Here is a 19,297-nt window from a genome sequence, read left to right as displayed (position 1 = left end):
GATTAAAGTCCAACCAAGGTTTATGTTCAGGGAGCTGTGGTTACCTGAATGTTTACTGCAGGTTCAAATTCTCAGACTGGCTGGGAAACCCAGCTAGTTTAGTGACCTACTGTAATCTATCTCTCATGTGATGGAAAAGATGATTACATGCACTTTGAGGATTTAACAGAGATGAGAATCTAAACGCTGTTCCAGAGGGTTTCCACCACAAGACGGTAAAAATTTGAAGATATATTTATTTATTTTGTTAACCTTTATTTATCTCAGAGAAAGGACTTGTGAAATTTAAAATCCCTTATGCAAGATTGTTCAAGACAGGCAGCAGCACCAATGTGTGTAAGCACCTATCCTTTATAAGCAAAATATACTTTAAATAATATGCCTGTTACATGTTTTACATTTTGACTGGTTATTGCATTTTGCCATCTTTTATATTTTACTAGAAAACTGTTTTGATTTTATTGTTATTTTACAGTTCTGCGTAAAAGTCTTGAGTCACCCTTCATTTCTTTATATTTGGCTCAGAAAATGTGAAAAATAGGTGCAGCGATTCTCTGACAAGAATTCCCATTGATAGCTGGCAGGCAATGTCACTGGTGGGACAAATGCGTGGATGGCCAGTCCGGGCTCTGAGGAGGCCAATCCATGACTGATAGTGCTGTATTGTGTGCTTCTATTCAGTTATACTTTTACTGCACTGGCAGTTTGCTTGGGATCATTGTCATGCTGAACATGAAACCATTACCAATCAGATGCTTTCCAGTTGGCATTGCAAGTTCATGAGCACGGCGATTCTGTTAAAAACAATGAAATTCAATTCACCTTTTTTTTTTTTTAATTGGATCATGATAGAGTCCAGTTTTGCCTGTTATCAGTGTAGAAACAAAACGTTGTTTCCTTGCAGTACAATGAAGGAGTGAAATGACCTCACCTTGCTGAATATCTTTCATCTCAAGGTGGAGGCTTGATATGAGGATTCCCACAGCCTGAGAGCGTTTACCATCCAACAGTTTAATGATCTAAAACACACACAAACATGGTTACCATGACCACCTTACCAGTAGAAACCATTAGTGAGTCCTGAATAGAGAGCCTAGCATTTCATACCAGCGTTTCCATTTTCTCTTGTTTAAATGCTTCACTTCCTTCTTATATTTTACTAATGTCACTTGGTTTGTACTTTCCTCTTGCTTTAAAATCATAGTATTAAGAGCCATGATGTGGAGGAGTCTGTAAACCATGATGCATTACCCCCCTCTAGTGGACACATGCCATTAAGTATTGCAGCCTACATTTTCTTTAGCAATAGCTAAGGGATTCACAAGATGAATAAATGATAACATGATGATAGACGTTAATTTCTTACCTTCTTAGGCTTTGCTTTTTTCTCATAAGTCTCTGACAGCGGTTTCCTCTTTGTCTGTGTGGTGGTTTTAGCAAAGATATCTTCAAACTCACTGGCATCAATTAAGTTTGGTTCTTCCAGAATATTCCATAATGTGTTGTTACTGCGGGAGAGAGCAAAACAGTCTGTTTAAAAAACGAAGAAAAAAACAACAAAAACATCAAGTTGCTGATATGAGGCCATCTAAGCAATAAAGCAGGATTCATTAATTTATTATGATTCAATATAAAAATCCAGTCAGTATTTATGAGGTCCTATTAAGAGGTGTAGTGGAATAGCTGCTTGCGCACGAGCGCGCTTCCTTTTATTTGGTGAAAACACAACACTCCTTCGAGCCGGATTCGAACCAGAGACCTAAGGATCTCCACTAGATACACCTACAGTCCTCCGCTCTACCAACTGAGCTATCGAAGGGTGATGAGTTTCAGGACGGCTCTTTCTCTCGAAAACTGCAGTTAGACAATAAAATGATGTAATCTCCAGAACATAATGATTCTGGCTGTTTGCAACTTGTGGAGTCAACCCAGGTAATTTGATCGTGTTTTACAGCAGCTACAGACAGGCTGGATGTCCCCTTGATCGTACCTCACCCACAATTCCGTTTATAACGTGGCCGGCCAATAATTTCCAGCCGTGAGGAGGAAACGGCAGTAAAACGTATCAGTTTCAGACTGCTCAGGGACTGTGCAGATCAGCTCTGTGGGCTGATTATGACATAAAACTCATGGCCTGTTCTCAGAACTGCTGTTTTGCCTGGATGGTCTTGTCTATAAAAGTTGGCCACGGAGTTTTGTGTATGGGGGTTTCCTGAATAGTCTTCCTACAGTGTTTTGCTTACTGCGTAAGCTCACTGAGCTACCTGCTTGTAAAGTTGCCGGGGTGGACCAGTTAGATGTGGGGCGAGTTGTCCTGGGAACTTGGGCTGCCATAAGATTTGCAGTTCTGCCATATTCTGTATATAGAGGGATTTTTGTGCCAGAACTATTGTGGGTGAAATTGGTGCCACACATTTCAGGTGGCAGGCAGCCTGTCGTAAATGTTTAAGGAGTACAGACTTTCAATATGCTCTTACACACTTCTTGAGTGGACCTACTCGTTGTCCTGGATCTGGATTCTGTTCCAGTAAAGAGGCTTCATGGGTCGGGAAGGCTCCACTGCCGGTTTCCTGGGAGGTTTATCAACTCCAAGACCCAATGCTGGAGGAGGTGGAGGGAGCGATAACCCTGGCGTGGGTGGAGGAGGTGGAGGTGGGGGTAGTGGCAGGTCATTTGATGGCTGCATGTAGTTAATAGGTGGAGACGAACATGGTGGAGGTAGTGGAGGTGGAGGAGGAGGAGGAGAAGGAAAAACATCTGATTTAGCTGGTGATGCTGTCTGAGAAGGAGCTGGTGGTTGTTTTGAGCTACAAGGAGTTACAAGTGAAGAGGAGGAGGACAGTGTGCCTTCGATCTTGCCGGCGAAGCTGATGGAAGCAAGGTCCAACTTTTTGGGGGCCACCTTCTGCTGCTGAGAGCATGTACAGGTTCTCCCGGAACCTTCTTCATCCTGAGCAGTTTTGACAAATGTCTCCCGGTCGGTTTGAATGCAGACGGTGCGAAATGATTTGTGCAAAAAGTCATCTGCTGTAGACACAGCCATATCTTTAAGTTCCCCTTTACAGTGGGTCCCAACCTGGGAGAGTTTGTTCTGCAGCTCAGCAAGACTGAACTCCAGACGTGCAACATTTTCATCCTTGTCCAACCTCAGTCTGAAGAGTTCCTGATCATAGTCCTCCTGAAATAAATAATGTTGTCCAATTATTAATTAATAAATCTTAGTGATGATCATAATGATATCATTCACATTGCTAAATCTAAAGCCAGCTCTGCAAGGCTGAACTTCAGCATACATTGTTAGGGTCCTTGGGTCGTCGACCCAGTGTTTTGTGTTTTTGGTTCTTTGATTTTGTTATTTCATTATATTCTAGCTTTGCTTTCATTATATTCTAGCTTTGCTTTATGGGTTTTAGGATTATTCTTAGTTTAGGTTCTCTGGGGTTTGGTTAGAGTTTTAGTGTTCTGGTTTTCTGTCTGTGTTCCATAGTTGCTGTCTCCCCTGTCTGCAGTATCCCCACGTCCAGTCAGTGTCTGTGTCTGCCCTGGTCCCACGTCTCTGTTCCCTTTGTTATAGTGCTTGCCTGTGAGTCTGTGTTATGTTTCCTGTTTTACTTTGAAAGTCCATGTCTCATGTTAATGTGTCTGGTTTTGCTTCCCCTTGTCTCGTTAGGCCTGATTTGCCCCAGCTGTGTCTCCCTCCTGTTGCCCATTCCCTGATTACTCCCTCTGTGTATTTAAGCCCTGTGTTTCAGTCTGTCAGTGTTGTGATCTATGCTTATCTACGCTCACTTATGCGGTGTGGTTTTCCTGCCTGCGTTAATGTTTGTACTTTGGAAGTTTGTTACTTTGAGTTCAGCATTAAAGCTGTTTTTTTGAGTTCACGTCTGTCTCTGGAGTCTGCACTTTGGGTCCTTTTCCTGCCTGCACACAGCCGTTCCATAACATACATGAGGGATCATCAGTCTCTGAAGCAAAATTCAGAGAAACCTGTTTAGGTCATTTACCATCATCACCAAGATTTATGAGACTCCAACTAAAATTTGTTTACATATTTCACTGAAAATACAAAAATCTTATCAGTCATATAGCCTCAGATCGCAATATGTTTTTGTGATGGTTCACACATTTACAGGGTTGCTGACAAACATTGAAAGGATTTTGTAGCTACCATCATTTAATTAAAAACAAATGTGCATTTGAGTCTATGATATATATACTCTCTCACTTTTAACAGAATAAAAGAAAACATTATTTATACATATTTTTCCAAGATGTAAAAACTGAAGTATCTTTTAAAATGTTGAAAAACAAGTGTGTATCTATGACTCAGCCCAAACTGGGACTGAACCAGGCAATGAGTGTGGTGGTAATACTGCAATGAAAGACTTTTTCTGTTTTTCTTCATGCAGTCATGGAAATTACCGTACAATCCCTCATCCTTACTGACCTTTAACTTCTCCAGCTCCTCTTTGCATTCTCTCTTCAGCTGCAGGAGAGCAGCCTGGTGCTCTGAGAAAAACAGATCCAAACATCATCAAAAAGTCTGTCTTTTTTAGAAAGCTTTATGATTTTAATGCTTTTTCTAGTAAAAGAAAAAAAAGTTGTTAATCATCTCAAGCCTAGTTTGTAAGAGTATTTTTATTCCTGTGAACATAAGTCAGACTAGTGGCTGCTTACAACCCACAAAAGATGAAAACAATGCAACCTGTTACCACATGATGGCAGCAGAGTCCCAACTGTAAACTAGTACAGGCTCGCAGATTATAGAGGCTGGCATCTGTCTAAGCAAACATTTACAGCATCTGCTGTTAGATGACTGAGATAGTAAAAGGGCAGTTAGAAAGTATATTTACTGTAGGCTTCCTCACTGTGTCTACAGGGAGTGTATGTCAAGGGATATGGGCGTGTACACATGGTTTTGTCCCTGTTCAAACAGTGTTCGATAATCTTACTGATTACTGTGAAGTGGATAACAATTAACAAAGAAATTTTATCAACTCATCCATTAAAATACAAAAGCAAGCAGGAGTAGATTATGCCTTTAAAATGCAAGTAAACTGTGATTTATAATCACAAACTATTCAGCAATTTTAGCCCCCCCCCAAAAGACTACGGTGAGAGTACAGTGTGTGATTAAAGAACTGCTTTTACAGATGGAGTCAGACTGTAGATGTTTACACATTTGCGGGTGGAGTTCAGTTTACCTTTGCAATCGAGCTTGATATTACATCCACCACACTGTAAAGTAGCTAGACACTGCTTCTCTGTCATGCATATTCAATGTGTAGAATTTCACATAATAATAGTATTTCTATTTAGATTTTATTCTCTTTTTACTGTGAGGTGAATACCTTTCCTTAACAGTCTAACCAGCGTACGGTCACAGGAGGCTAAAGTCTGTCTATTCCATAGCAAAGAGGGGGTACGCTCACCCTGACAACCACAAACTTTTACAAAGCCCAGTGAAAAACACCAGTTATTCCAACATGCATTGTTTCTGTGGGAGGAAAGTAGAGTCCTTGAAGAAAACCCACACAGGCAGAGGAGAACATGCAAACTGCACATGGAAAGGCCCCAGCCGAACAGGAGTAGCACTATAAACCAATCCATAATATTCACTTCATTAAATCCATTTCAGAACCATTACCTTTAACTGCTGCTTCTTCTTTTGACACTAAAGTTCACATCATTCAACATGAAAAAAGAATTAATCATACTTCTATTTTTTTAAAAAGCCTTTAAACTGTTACCACATTTCCAAAATTCCCTTAAGATGTGTTTTTGTACATATTTGAATTCAAGCAAATTTTAAATGCTGTCAAAATGTGACCTGTATACACAAATTGTAAAAAAAAAAAAATGTGAGGAATCGAGTTTTATTTTTGTTCCTTCTGTTTAATTTTGTTTGACACATACTTCTGAGTAACTTATTGGCAGCACGATTAATATGAAGTTATTCATAGTACATATTGATGGAGTTACTTTCTTCAGCAGCATTAGCAAACCGTATGACACTGATAAACTGAAGAATAAACTTAGAAAGTAGAACTTGGAGAGGTGTAATGTTAATGTCCTGGGTTGATTTATGTGGAGTAATGTTTTCATGCCAAGTTATGACATGCATACATTAGTCTGTACCTGCTTCTGTGTACTTCAGCCCAACTTTTTCTTCCTTAAGAGGTGGCCACACAGCTTGTAGGCGACCAGGAGTTCGTTCCTCTCCTTCACCTGGGCTCGATGTCTCTGACTATGAGTGAGAAAATTGACAGCAGATATTATTAATGACAGAATTAATAACAGAAGTTGCAGCTACATTGTAAAAATGACTGATGAATTGTGATTAAAAACACGCACAACGCTCAGAATTGCTTTGTTTTTTTATTTTTAGCCTGATTTAATCTTAAAAAGTAACAAAAATCACAGAGAGGACTAATTCCTACTTTGTCATCAGGTGGGTCCTTCTCAGGAGTCTTACTTGAGGTTCTCTCAAAAAGTGTTTTAAGTACATCTTTATCATTTCTTATCTTCTTCCTCAATGCCTCCAGGACAACTTTATCTCCTGGGTCCTTTTTTAAAGGCTTTGGTGTGAAGAAGGCCTTGAAGGCATCAAAAGCTGCCTCTGCACTGGACATGGAAGGTTTTGTAAGTTCACATGATTCTGAAACCTCTGTATTTTTATTTGTTTCTGGTTCTTTCTTCTCCTCCTCTTGGCTATCTTCACTTCCATTCACCCTTGTTTCATTCCGGTCTCCCTCAGCCTCCAACACCTCCTTCTCATCTCCTCTCTTTTCCCGACTCAGAAAATGAGAGATCTGGTCTAAGATGCTCCCTGGAACTTTGGTGTCCTTCTGCTTCTCTGTGAAATCTGCCCCTCGTCCTCCCACAGGAGATGGCTTAATGTGGGCCATGGTGTCATGCTCTGGTCCAGTGACCCCCTTCCTTAGGACCCTAAGGCCGCTGAAGAGAGCCGGGACCTGGATCTGCTTGTCTGCGGGGGAGCTCGGGGAGAAGGTGGCTCTGCTGAAGGTGGAGTCAGGTGGAGGATTATTAGTTGCAGATTTTATTGTCATCTCTGGCAAATTATCCTTTAGGCTGGGAAGATGGGGGGGTGAGTTGGGAGTCTCTGAATTTGCATCTTTTGACTCCTCCTCTTCAGCTTCATCCAAGATCTGTTCCAGCTCTTCAAGCGCGGGTCCTGTTTGAGTCACAGTTATCACTACATGTTTACTTTTCAATGGCCCAGTGTTTCCACATATCTGTGGATCAAAATTCATGTCTGAAGTGGAAGTAATTGTGTCAGAATCTTCCTGGCAGTGTTCCCTTTGAGCATTTTCATTGCTGTTTTCAGTATCCTCCGTGGCACTGATGGATACAACACAATCACCATCCGTATCCATGCAGTCAATTGAAATGTGTTGACAACTTGTCTGCAGAGATTCATTTAAGGCCCTTTCATCCAGTGGATTCTGTGATATGTGACAACCCTCTTTGCTGCAGCCATTAACTTTGTGTTCATCTGACAGGTTATTCTGGTCATGATTTGTTGCAAAGCTCTGTTTCTCGAGGCCTTTTTCAGTATTTACAGCCACGCTTTGCTGCTCGGTTACTTTATAATGACTCCTCTCCTCCTCTGTTATGTCTGAGTCATTTCCTTTTTCCCTCAAGCTTGAATTTCCCAGTGAGTTAGAGGTCTTTTCCTCTGCATGACGCAATATAACATATGACAAAAAATCACTAGAATGCTCGAGAGCATCTGTAAAGTCCACATCCCCATTTTTCTTCAGATCACCACTGATATCTTCCTGCATCATGTCTTCAGTTTCTCCCCCAGAGAGGTTCCTAAAAATTTCCAGGGTGGCTTCGGGCTGCTCCATTTACTGCAAGTCACAGGTGAAGTTATCCAGAATATAGTGAGTAGGAAGTGCTAGAGAAACTCGACTGCTCATAGTTAGACTTCCGTTTAGCATGCAGCACTTCTTTACGTGGTTCCGGTATCATGCAGCGTCAGATTATAATCAATAAACAAATGCAAGCAATGTTTGAGTTAATTAAAGTCTTATTCCTGAAAATCCAACCTGTTTTTGTGCCCCTGTTTGTCGAAAAGAAACAAGCATATCCACGCTGTGTTTTAACAGTGCCTTTTTGCCTTTCCAAAGTGCAAATTTTCCAAACCTAAAACTGGAAGTAGTTGTTAGTCACTCAGACTGACCAATGGCAAGAGAGAAATCCAGTCATGGAAAAAAAAAGGTTTCCAAGCTCAGCTCCATGGCTCTGTGTGGTGGAGTGACTCAGCTCAGCCACATTTGAAGTTAAGTTCCAGCTCCTTTTTCCCTCCGGCTCTTCTGTACCTGCTATAGTAGTTTACAGAGCAGCACCTTGGACATCATCCTGTGGATTGTCACAGAGTAATTGGAAACAGATGGTGTGTCCAGCCGTTGTTTCCGACAACACCCTGACATCCGTGAGCCGTATGGCAAAGGAAGCCACGCAGAACAGATGGAGGAGCACCACACCCAGAGCTGAAGGAGGGTAAATAGGACTGCCAGGGATCACTTGCTAAATGCTTGGCCTGTAAATCCACAGTTACAGGGAGGTCTCTCAATTCCCCTGCAGGTACACAGCAATGCTTGGCTAATCTGGGCATCCCAGCGGGTCTAACCCCACCTACACGGCACTGTTAATCAGCTCATATTGAAACTTGCATACAGGATCAATCGACAGAGAAGGTTTGTTTAAAGTTTCGGGAAACGAAAAGTGAAAATAGTGACAGTTTTCACTTGAATGTTTTAGTTAGAGTATTCTGAAACTTGATCTATAAATAAAATAGTTGCATAAATTGAATAAATAAGCAGAGAATAGTAAGTAGGTTTGAAATAACATTCAAGTTGGTGACACAGATCCAAACAAAACAAGGTAATAAGCAGGGAAAGTCACCAAATGGCCATAATTAAATCAGCAAACAAATATGCTGTTAAAATATATGTTTAAAAAAAGCAAAAACAACTAATTATCCTAAATAAAATGAAAAATTAGGTAGTAGAGTTAATGACCACTATCTTCATACTAATATCTTCACTACTATTAGTACTGGGTAGATTGCTTAACACAAAATATCAAAATAAGAGTCCAAACTTCCTCCTTTGTGTTTGAGTTATTCTTAGCTCTTGGGATCCACCCTTATTTACTTTGAATGTTATCAGAGGCAACAGGTTAGTGACAAACCTCATCTGTGATAACATCTTTACTGTATCAAATTACACTGTGTACATTTCTCTAATAGATATCGTACTCCATATGTTTGATGCATGCCTACACACCCTGCAATGAGTTCTTAATAGGGCTATACTAAAGCTCATGAATACTAATAAGGTGGTTTTTTGCATTCATTTGGTGAGGGACACTGTGGCCTTTATGTGAGTTTGTATGTTTATGAAACAGGAATGCATCCATAAAATCCTGTGAGATTAAAAATCATCTAGCTTCATGCTGAACAACTACAGTGTGTGCTGGATTATAAATCTCCAGGCTGTAATATAAATTAGGACTGTACTGACTGCTACAGTTCACTGCGTCCACAACAGAAGGAATAGATAAGATAAGATAAGATAAGATACCTTTATTAGTCCCACAAGGGGAAATTAGCTTCAATCACACAACTAAACAAAATATTTAAAGCTTAAATTAAATGATTGCATTGTAGTCCTCTAAATGTATAAAATAGAATCAGTTTCCGCTTTCAAATGGATGCACAAATCTCACTGAAAATGGTGAGCCACTTAAAATCAGCCACTTGGGTTACACACACAGTGACATTAGTGACTCTGCAGTTGGATAAGTCCCAGATAAAGGGTATAAGAAGAGCACATCAATAAACAGACTATTGGCCTGCTTGCAAGCGGCAGTGACAGCTATATATTACTGCATATTGTTGCTGAACATGTGCATTTGTTTTTCATCCCATGTAAATTACATCTTCAAAGTATTATAGCACCTTCAGTGTGAACAGTTTGGGGGCATTGGGGGGAATAGATGGAAAGTTCTTTGTGACACATGTGGTGGGAACAACATGTGTAATATGTACAATACCCCATTACAGAAGTAACCACATGCTAACTTCAGTGATATTTTCAATTCTTTATATTCTGTTCGGTAATCTTTTCTTTTAATCTTAAACAGAACACCTGTCTGTCCCAGATGATTTCCTGCCTGTTTCTCTCTGCTTTACTCTTTTCTCTTCATACTGTCAAATAAAGATTCAAAATGCCAAAACAATTAAACAAAACTTCAAATATTTTCAGCAAAGTTAGTCATGCACGCACACAGAAGGAAGGAAGTATTGAATTTATTAGTGCTTATCGTCTCTCCTACAATGCACTTACAGAGTTGCGTTAAATCCCTTCTATTATGCAACTACAGGGAACACAGAGCTCTTTGTAGCCCTGGACTGGCTCATGAGGCTGGGATTTACACAGTTGTAAAGCAAGGACAAGTTCATTGCCATAGTGATGCAGCACTGACTGATGCAGACGGGGATTTATTTCAGGAAGGTTTACAGAGAACAACGGCACTGAAATTAGATTAAGGCATCACAATAACGGCACTTAGACTCTTTGTAACTTTTCACACATGCAGAATGAAGAGTGTGTGCAGTATGTTGAAATTAAATTACGTTCTGGGAAAAACAGCTTTCGTATTCTTGCACAGTGAGCCGTTAATCGCAGCAGTTAACCGCACTCTCAATGCAACTGAATTAAAAATATTTTCCCACTGATTTATTTTTGCTCTTAAATATAGAGCACAGACTGCAAGTAATAAAGTTTTCTGAGTCTGATTCTGAGCTAGTAGAGCTCCATGCTTACATGCCTCACTCTCCTAATGCCATATACAGAACACAGCCTCTTGATCCTACAACTGACATACCAGTGCCATTAATACTTTGCAAAAGTGGCTGCTGTTTTCAACTGCTCCATCATCATCATCATCATCATCATCCACCTTTAGACTCTAAAACTCTGTGCTGTGTTGAGATGAGCTCAGAGCACATACTTTTCATTCTACTCACCCTCAAATCCTGGGGCACAGGTGTGGGTGTGTCAGTGATGTCATCATCGGGGGCAGTGATGCGCAGGAAATCAATGTGTTTGGGTCTGGATGGATCGGAAAGTGACCTGCAGATAGAGAGAGACTCCTCGATCTCCTGCTGCCAGATCTCCTCCTGCCTCTGCAGAGCTTCATCTGGAGAAAAGATACCTTGTATTAGTTTTGGAAGCAAATTAGGCTGTCTTAGTTTATTGTAGGTCTTTTAATATCACAGGTAGAGAGCTGATTTTAAACTTTGAAGCCCAACTAATTTTGCACACCACTGGCAAATGCTGCATGTTAAGCTTTAGTGTCACCATGAGGATGTAACAAAGAACTTCAGCTAAGAAATCTTACATTAACCTTTAGCATTTCATAAACAAGACAAAATTTCACTCCTGCTCTATGAGGAATTAAGCGCTGATTGATTCTTTATGCAAATGAGCAAATTCAACAACCATTAAAAGTAGTCTAGAGAGGAAGAGAAGGTTTTATGCAGCTTCATAATTTGAATTTAAATTTAAAGATGTTCCAGAGTTTCCACAACATGATGAATGCTTATCAGTATATAGCCAAGACTGCCACTCTGAACTGTTTTAATCCCACATTGGTCCATATAATAATGGTTCTCACAGACTTCAGGAAAGGTCAGGAAAGGAAAAATACCAGATTCAGTAAAAGGCAGCTGTGTGTGTGTTTACATTAATTTCCTCCCTCAAAGGTGACGATTAAGCCAGTGATTAAGGAAGTATTCAAATACTGAGCCATGACAGTGAAAAATTACAAATAAAAACCAAGATTTAAAATTTTATTAGAAAATAATCAATCAAATGTACCTAAAGTTAAAAAATGTGGGAGTGCTCAGTGCCGAAAAACACAGACATACATTGTCTGATGTATTAATGGAAAATATAATTTTACAGTTTGTACTTAGTTTAGGTGGGGCTGATTTTTTATATCAATTATTATATATAACTCTAATTATTATTATAAAATGTATTGCTGTTATTATAGTTTTATATTTTTTTATATGTTCTGTTTGCAAAAATCTCAACCTGTAAAGTGATAAAACATACAATTTAGTGGAAATGAAAGTAAAACATTAGGTAGAAAACAAAGCAAAACAGTAATGCACAGGGCAAATATCTCAACAGTGTATTTAAACACAGATCCTAAGTAAATGCATTAATGATAGCTTGACTGTAGTAAATGTGTGAGTATACTTTCAGATAAAATGCTATCAGAAACACTTGTGTCACTTTCAGAGGACACATAACCGTTCCAGAACATTAAACCGCTTATAGAAATGTGCTATCGCCCCGAGTTTGACCACACTGAACAGAAAACTGGATTTATGAAGATAACCCCCAGAAGGCTCTGAATATCTTTCTTCTCCTCTCACTAATCGCCGTCCTCCACACATTGGTTGTATTTCACAAAGCTTAGAGAATTAATCCTATTTGTTCAGCTAGCAGCCCTGCTGCCTGGTCTGAACAGAGTTTTATTGCTACAAAAATGAAGCGAGACAACAGAGTCTGTGCTGATCTGAGGGAATGCTCGACTCTGCTAAACATGCATTTATTAACAAGTATTTCCATGTACAAATGAGTTCAAGCGTTCCCTTTGTATTTCCCTAAAGAGTTAATTTAAATTATTTTATATTTAAATAAAATAATTTAAATCTACACTGTCTGTATATGGACACCGCACAGTAAAAGAGTTGTTAGTTTTTAAAAACAGGCTTGAAGCCCATTTGGCTGCACAGTTTGACTTCAAAGTGAAAAGACCAGCAGTTTCCTGCTATTAATCATTTACTGAAAAAGGATTAAAGAATTTGGAATCAGTTGAACTGATCCCAAATTCTGAAAATACTCCATCATCATACCATCTTCATCTCTCTCCCTATAAACATCAAAGACGTTTGATGGGTTTGAGTGCACACTCGGATTAAAAGTTATAAAACTATTGTTGATAATGTTTCGGTATTTAAAAATGGGGTTTTTTTTCACAACATTCAAATTTTGATTTTGTGGCCAAATAATTTGTAGCTTATAAAATGTCATACAGAATTATGATCTGTGAGAGACTAGAGACCTGTTGAGTGTGTAGCCAACATTTCACTCATTGTCGGTTTGGAGAGGCTCTGGCTCAGGGGTGTCCAACTTCAGGCCTCAAGAGCCGGTGCCCTGCAGGTTTTAGATGTCACCCTGAGTCAACACACCTGAATGGTCATTACCAGACCTCTGGAGAACTTCAAGACATGTTGAGGAGGTAATCTGGCCATTTGAATCAGCTTTGCTAGATCAAGGACACAAGAACACCGGCCCTTGAGGCCTGGAGTTCCTCACCCCTGCTCTAGCTTATAAATTGCTTAAGTAGATAAAAAAAATGTATGAATGAACAGACGGACAGATGGATGAATAGATGGATTGTTAGCTGATGTTTATTTATTAATTGTTTTATTTTGCAGGTACTGCTGATGCATTAACATGCACTTGGTTTACTAATCATCAGCAAGTGTGTCCACCTGTGTCACAGCAGATTTGGCAGGTTCCTCTCGAGCATTTAGGTGTGTTAACACAATGCCACACAGGAAACATACCAGCAATTGCTGCTATACTCAGAAGAGTTATAAGAACATTTTCAAACAGTTTGACATCAATCGTTCCATGATGAAGAAGATTATTAACAGTTGAAAAATTTTAATGACCGCTTCAAGCTTCCCAGGAGAGGACAGCAAAATCACCCTAAGATTAGAGTCATGCTCCAAGAAACTACACGTTCTTTTTCACTTGACTTTATATATTTCCTTCCTGACTAGGCTACCTTGTGTTTTGATTTTAATATTTCCCCTCCTTGTTTTCTTTCTGTTTTAAACGAGGCTACATATTTTTTTTAATTCACATTTTTTATCACTGAATACTTATTTTAAACCCGGTGGACTAGAAGGATGGCAAAGGTTTGATACTGACTCTGAACTGGTGTGCACGAGCTGTTTTATGGCACATTTCAGTCAGAACAGATCTGTGATTACAAGTGTGTCCAAATCAGGTGCTCTCCGGTACTTTGTGCCTGAATGAACACACGCTTACTCAGTTATGATGGTATGTCAGAGCAGCAAGGGGTCATTATTCACGGACTGCCACACATCCGTTAGATCTGATGTGCGTGTGTGTTTAACAACCCAGAGAAGACTACAGCAGTGGATGAGATTGCACAAAGACTTTGTTTAGAGCATTTGTATCAGTGTTTTAATCAATGTTTAAATCTGACAGTCAGGCCTCACCATGTACCACTTCTAACACCATCTGCTCTTCCTCTAATGTTCACTTCACTAATCAACTACTAATAGTTAAACTGAGCTCTTACACACACACACACACACACTTTACTCCTGCTGAGAACCTTCTGAAGGTATTTTATTCAGCTTAGTCCACTTTATGTTTAATGACCACGAAAGATTATCTGAGAGAGAGCCCAGTGTGACGTCTATGGTATGACCTTTTTAAAATAGTTCATTACACCTTTCACTTTCTACTTGACAGGATTCATGGAAACTACAGAAAATATGCTTTTGAGGATAAACTGCGATACATCAAAGCTTTAACTCCTCTGCCCCACACCCACCTCTGCAGTTAGCAGTAAAATAGTTGGGACTGTGATTGAATATTACTGTGCCAAAGTATTAAAAACCTGGCTCGTCTCTTCATATTATACACTGCAGTAACACTATGGATAATATCTATTAACAGCCTCAAGTTATAGACTACGCTGCTTGCTTTATCTTTTGATATCTAAGTAATTCTTTATTTTTATGTCTCACGAATATCTCCATAACATCTTTGTCAGCGTAACAGTTTCCTCACCCAGCTTTCCACCATTTAATTTTCCTGGATAAAGCCCAGCTATGGTCCTGTTTACCTATCAGCTCCAGCCAGCACTCAGCTACATATAACAACTGTTCCCATTACTCATTCAATTCATAACAACACTTCCAAAGGAATGGGTAACATGAGAAATGAAAGTCTGATTTGTGCACAGCAAGTTGGCATCCAACAGCATAGCTTCATATAGCTCTTTCAATACATTTCAGTTGTTTTTAAGGAGTTTTTATGCTACATAAAATATGTTGTACTACCAATAAAACAGTGTATTCTATGGCACAGAGTTTATGTTTTTTTAGTTTTTTTATCAGAGTCAAGATATAAATACCACGAAATAGTCATAATTCCACCGTCTACCATTGTTTTAATTCTAATGTGCTTCCACCAGTTATTCTGGAAATTAGAGTTTTGGGTAAGACTATCATATCACTACAATGACCTACCACTTGACAGCCTCCATCCATCTAAATTGTTGTTTTTTGTTAACATTTTTACCTGAAGAGAGCAGATAATCCTTCTCTGTAAACTGCTCCTGAGTGTCCCTGTGATCACTTTCTCTGGCACGTTCACCGTCTCGAGCCCCACAAATAATTGCGGTGTCTTCAAGTGGTTCAGTCCAAACTCTGTGTGATGTTTCTGCTTGCTGATCATCTGTGCTCAGTCTGGATATGAGCATAGGCGGCAGCATGGGGGACAGTCTTTCTAAGCTGCTTGATTTAATTGGAGAAACCTCCAGGTTTTCAGACAGAGAGGGCGTAGGAGAGATTTTTCCACCTGCTAAAAGAGGATGTGATGAGGCATTGTTTGGCACAACAGAGTTGATGAGGTAAGGAGGTGATTGTGGATTCAGAGACCCTTCTGTTGTGTGGCTCTGCTCACAAAAAGTCTCCTCGGGCTCTTTAAAGCCTTCACTCTCTGCTTTTGATCCCTCCATCCTCAGGGCCTGCTGCAGACTCCGTCTCAGAGCGTCACCCAGAGCACAAAGCTCCTCAACAAACAGAGGCTTGTCCCCACTGGACTCCCTGTTCTGGTCCTCCAGTGGGGACTGAGTACTGATTTCAGCTCTGCGACTTTTCTGCAGTGACACCTGTGTCTTCCATCCATCTGAGAGAAAGTAAGGTTCTTCTTCTCCTTTATGACATTCCTTGATCCAGTCCAAACTGGTGAGACTCACCCGGCGTATTATTCCTTCCACCTCCTCAATCTTGCCCATTACTCGCCGAGCTGCAGCTCTCTGCCCCATCACCTCAAGCCTCTGCTGAGAGGACTTTATGTCTGCCTTCTCTTCATCTTGTTTTTGGCTTGCAGTCTTGTTACTCTTTGCCTCCATACTAGTGTTGGAGAAAAACATTGAGTACATCTCATTGTCATATTCAGAAAGGTCAGTGTCCGAGTCAGTAGGAGTATATTTTTCCTCTTCAGACATATTCTGTCTGGGAGAGAGATGGACTGTTTCGCTCTTTGATCTAGATAAGCTTGCAGAAGAAGTATTAGGCAACTTTACTCTCCAGAGTGGCTTTAACTCGTGCGTTAAAGTATTTATATCATCTCTTTCTCTCCTAATAATTTTCTTCCTTCTTACTGTGGGAGTGCAAATGATAGGTCTCTCTTCTTCAAAATCCCACTCCTCAAAGGAAGAAGACCTCAACCTCTGGAGCTTCCTCAGTCTCCTTGCCTTCAGAGGTGCCCGTGGAGTCCCGGACACCATCTTGAGGTTATCCTGAAGGTCACTGGTGTAAACATGCCCTTCAGCTCTTCTTCTTCTCTTCCAAGATATCTGGACTCTGGGGGAGTTTGATAAAGCATCCCAAGTTTCTGTGTAACTGTGACAATTTGGCTTAGGTTTGGTTCCCAGTTGGTTGCCCATGCTCATGAAAGCCTGGCAATCTGAACACAACGGTAACAATTCTGTAAGCCAGCAGCTCTCAGATGAGTCATCCAATGCTCTGAGGGTTTCTTTAAAGTCTGTGAGGCCAGATTTGTCTGCGTGGCCAAGCATTGCTGTTTCAGCTGGACCCTCCTCCCAGCGCTTAGAAAACAGTTTTTGTTGGAAGCTGGCGGGGGTTTTGGAGGGGGACGATAGACTCCTGCAAGGGGAGAGGGATGGACTCACGCAGCTCCTCTCTTTGATGGGTCTATAGAGGTGTAAGTTGCTATAAGTCCTCTGCATGGTTTTATTTAATTATCACAGACGATCAGTGACCAACCACTGGGCCTGCTACAAAAAGAAACAGAGAAACATTTATTTCAGACCATTTAAAAAAGTACTTGAACTTGTGTAGACTTACAGTTACACACTCTAACAATAAGTTAATTATGTTTTGCTCATTTTTTAAATATATTTTTTAAAGGACTAATTAATGATTGCAAACCTAAAAAAAAAGGATAAAAGGATGAAAATAAATGGATAAATGTCCACTTACTCGTAGCGAACAGTAGTGTCTCTCCTTGAAGCACCAGGTCACCCCTCTGTTGCACTCAGCTGCACTTACTGTGACATTGAGGTAACTGACAACTCCACGCCCACTGATACAACAGGATCAGCCAATCACTGGTGCAAGCTGAAAATTCTGACAAATTCTATTGGCTGATCACCTAAAGATCACTACCACTAATTCCCTGATGCCTGACAGGTACTGACAGAAGCAGAAAAACTAACAGACGGCAGGCCCGGTGGGGATTTAGACTTATTGTAATCTTCTTGAATTCAAACTATACTGAAAGAAAGACAAAATAGTTATCACAGAGTTTTGCAGGAGTATATTTATGCTTTATCTCTGTACTAGGCTATCACTTTAGGGTTAAAAATTGGTGTATTGACTAAACCTTGTGAAACAGACAGCTATGCTCCACAGGACAATATATGATATGATTTAAATTGAAGTAAAATTAATAATAATGTTGTATAAAAACAAAAAGGTGTTTGATATTATAAATTAAACAAACAAACCATGAATTGCATAGTTGTTCAATATTGGTTCATGCTGTTTTACACCATTTTCACTCCAGTCCTAACATCCCATTGTTCAGTATTTATTTACGTTTCATCACCTCAGAATAAACTCAGAGAAATTCTGCTGTCAAATGTTCTGATTTATCTCAGTTTTAACTTGCATTATTTAACTCACATCTGCCCTTGCAGAAGTCCAGTGATCAGAGACTGTATTTAGGCCAACTGTTTTCCATGCCAAGCTGGACACTGGTCAGGCTAATCTGACTACTGGCCAGCTGTCTTTGATGGATCACAGAAACATTTACAGAAAGCAAACTGCTATTCATACTGCTACTAACTTTACAAAAAATAATACCTGTGACAAAGAAGATGGATGCTTATGAATCTGATTATGCAAAAATGGCATAACAGGGTGTCAAATTTAATGCGGAACAACAGTTGTTGTGAAGTGATTTTAATCTCCTATTATGTGATATTAATGTATGCACATGCAAGCCAGTGCTGCTATCTCTTCAGACCTGGCCACTGTACACTTCCCAAAACAGGGGAAAAAAAAAGAATACTCTAATGGTAAAGAGTATTCTTTACCATTAGAGTACCATATCCCTTTTATAAAGACACTGGAGCAGATAAGCAAGTCAAAGACAGTCAAACAGGCCACGAAATTACCAGACGTTAGAAGGATTGCATAATTGGAAAAAATGGGAAAATGTGTAAATAGTGTTGCAACTTTTACAAAGAGTCAGTAAAAGTGACTGAGAGTTTAGTTAAACTGTATGAAGAAAGAGCAGAATTTCCTGGATGATACTGACATTTATTCTTTTGTTGTGGCCATAATGTGAAAACAACTAAACAGATCATGCGTGATAAAATGTACCGGGACCTCACAAAATGACCACTAGATGTCAGTCATGTCTTGACATGATGTGGAGTGCGTTTTCTCATGATCAGTTTTTTTTTTTTCAAACCCACATGACTGACACCTGACTAATGCTGTAAATGCTTTACTTAGCATAGAGACGGATGTTAAATGCTTCGAAGTCAAATCCCAGTTAGATACCAGTTTGGTCATGCACAATATTTTGAATCACGAGCAGTAATCCTTAATTTTTATATCAAGTTATTTGATTTTATTTTATTTTTTTGCATTTAATCTGCACTGCATCAAGTTATACTGTGAGTGAAATATTTCACACCCAGACAACTTTTATGCAATAAATATGTTATAATCGAATTTGATATTTCTTTCTGAAAACCTGACTACATTTAAGCACTATATATATATATACATATATATATATATATATATATATATATATATATTCCTCACATAAAATCAGGCATTTAAGCACGTAATGAAGCAACACTTTAGGTATGTATC

General features: G+C 39.6%; 1 protein-coding gene and 1 non-coding gene across 6 annotated transcripts in view; both read right to left on the bottom strand.

Moving 5' to 3' along the window:
• The window catches only part of fmn1 (formin 1), a 29,555-nt gene extending 11,325 nt beyond the window's left edge, over positions 1-18,230 (bottom strand). Inside the window, exons 1-9 of one of the 5 annotated variants that reach the window (XM_085247191.1) lie at positions 17,387-18,230; positions 15,459-17,181; positions 11,063-11,235; positions 6,139-6,247; positions 5,648-5,674; positions 4,448-4,509; positions 2,499-3,178; positions 1,367-1,508; positions 932-1,019 (exon numbers count right to left, since the gene is read on the bottom strand). In XM_085247191.1, the coding sequence (XP_085103317.1) occupies positions 932-1,019; positions 1,367-1,508; positions 2,499-3,178; positions 4,448-4,509; positions 5,648-5,674; positions 6,139-6,247; positions 11,063-11,235; positions 15,459-17,133 (2,956 nt within the window). In that variant the 5' untranslated portion in view covers positions 17,134-17,181; positions 17,387-18,230. Of the gene's footprint in view, positions 1-931; positions 1,020-1,366; positions 1,509-2,498; positions 3,179-4,447; positions 4,510-5,647; positions 5,675-6,138; positions 6,248-6,440; positions 8,242-11,062; positions 11,236-15,458 lie in introns of those variants that run through there. The other 4 variants (XM_085247196.1, XM_085247192.1, XM_085247194.1 and 1 more) reach the window with 4 other exon arrangements.
• On the bottom strand, positions 1,732-1,819 carry trnay-gua (transfer RNA tyrosine (anticodon GUA)). The gene is given in 2 exon segments: positions 1,732-1,767; positions 1,783-1,819. It is a non-coding gene; the product is annotated as a tRNA-Tyr (tRNA).
• Positions 18,231-19,297: the final 1,067 nt, after the last annotated feature.

The sequence above is a fragment of the Mchenga conophoros genome, linkage group LG15, assembly GCF_057382185.1.
Source record: "Mchenga conophoros isolate Kocher_MC1m ecotype Shallow Benthic linkage group LG15, M_conophoros_male_GT1.1, whole genome shotgun sequence".
NCBI lineage: Eukaryota > Metazoa > Chordata > Actinopteri > Cichliformes > Cichlidae > Mchenga > Mchenga conophoros.
This window is presented reverse-complemented; position numbering and strand designations above follow the sequence as displayed.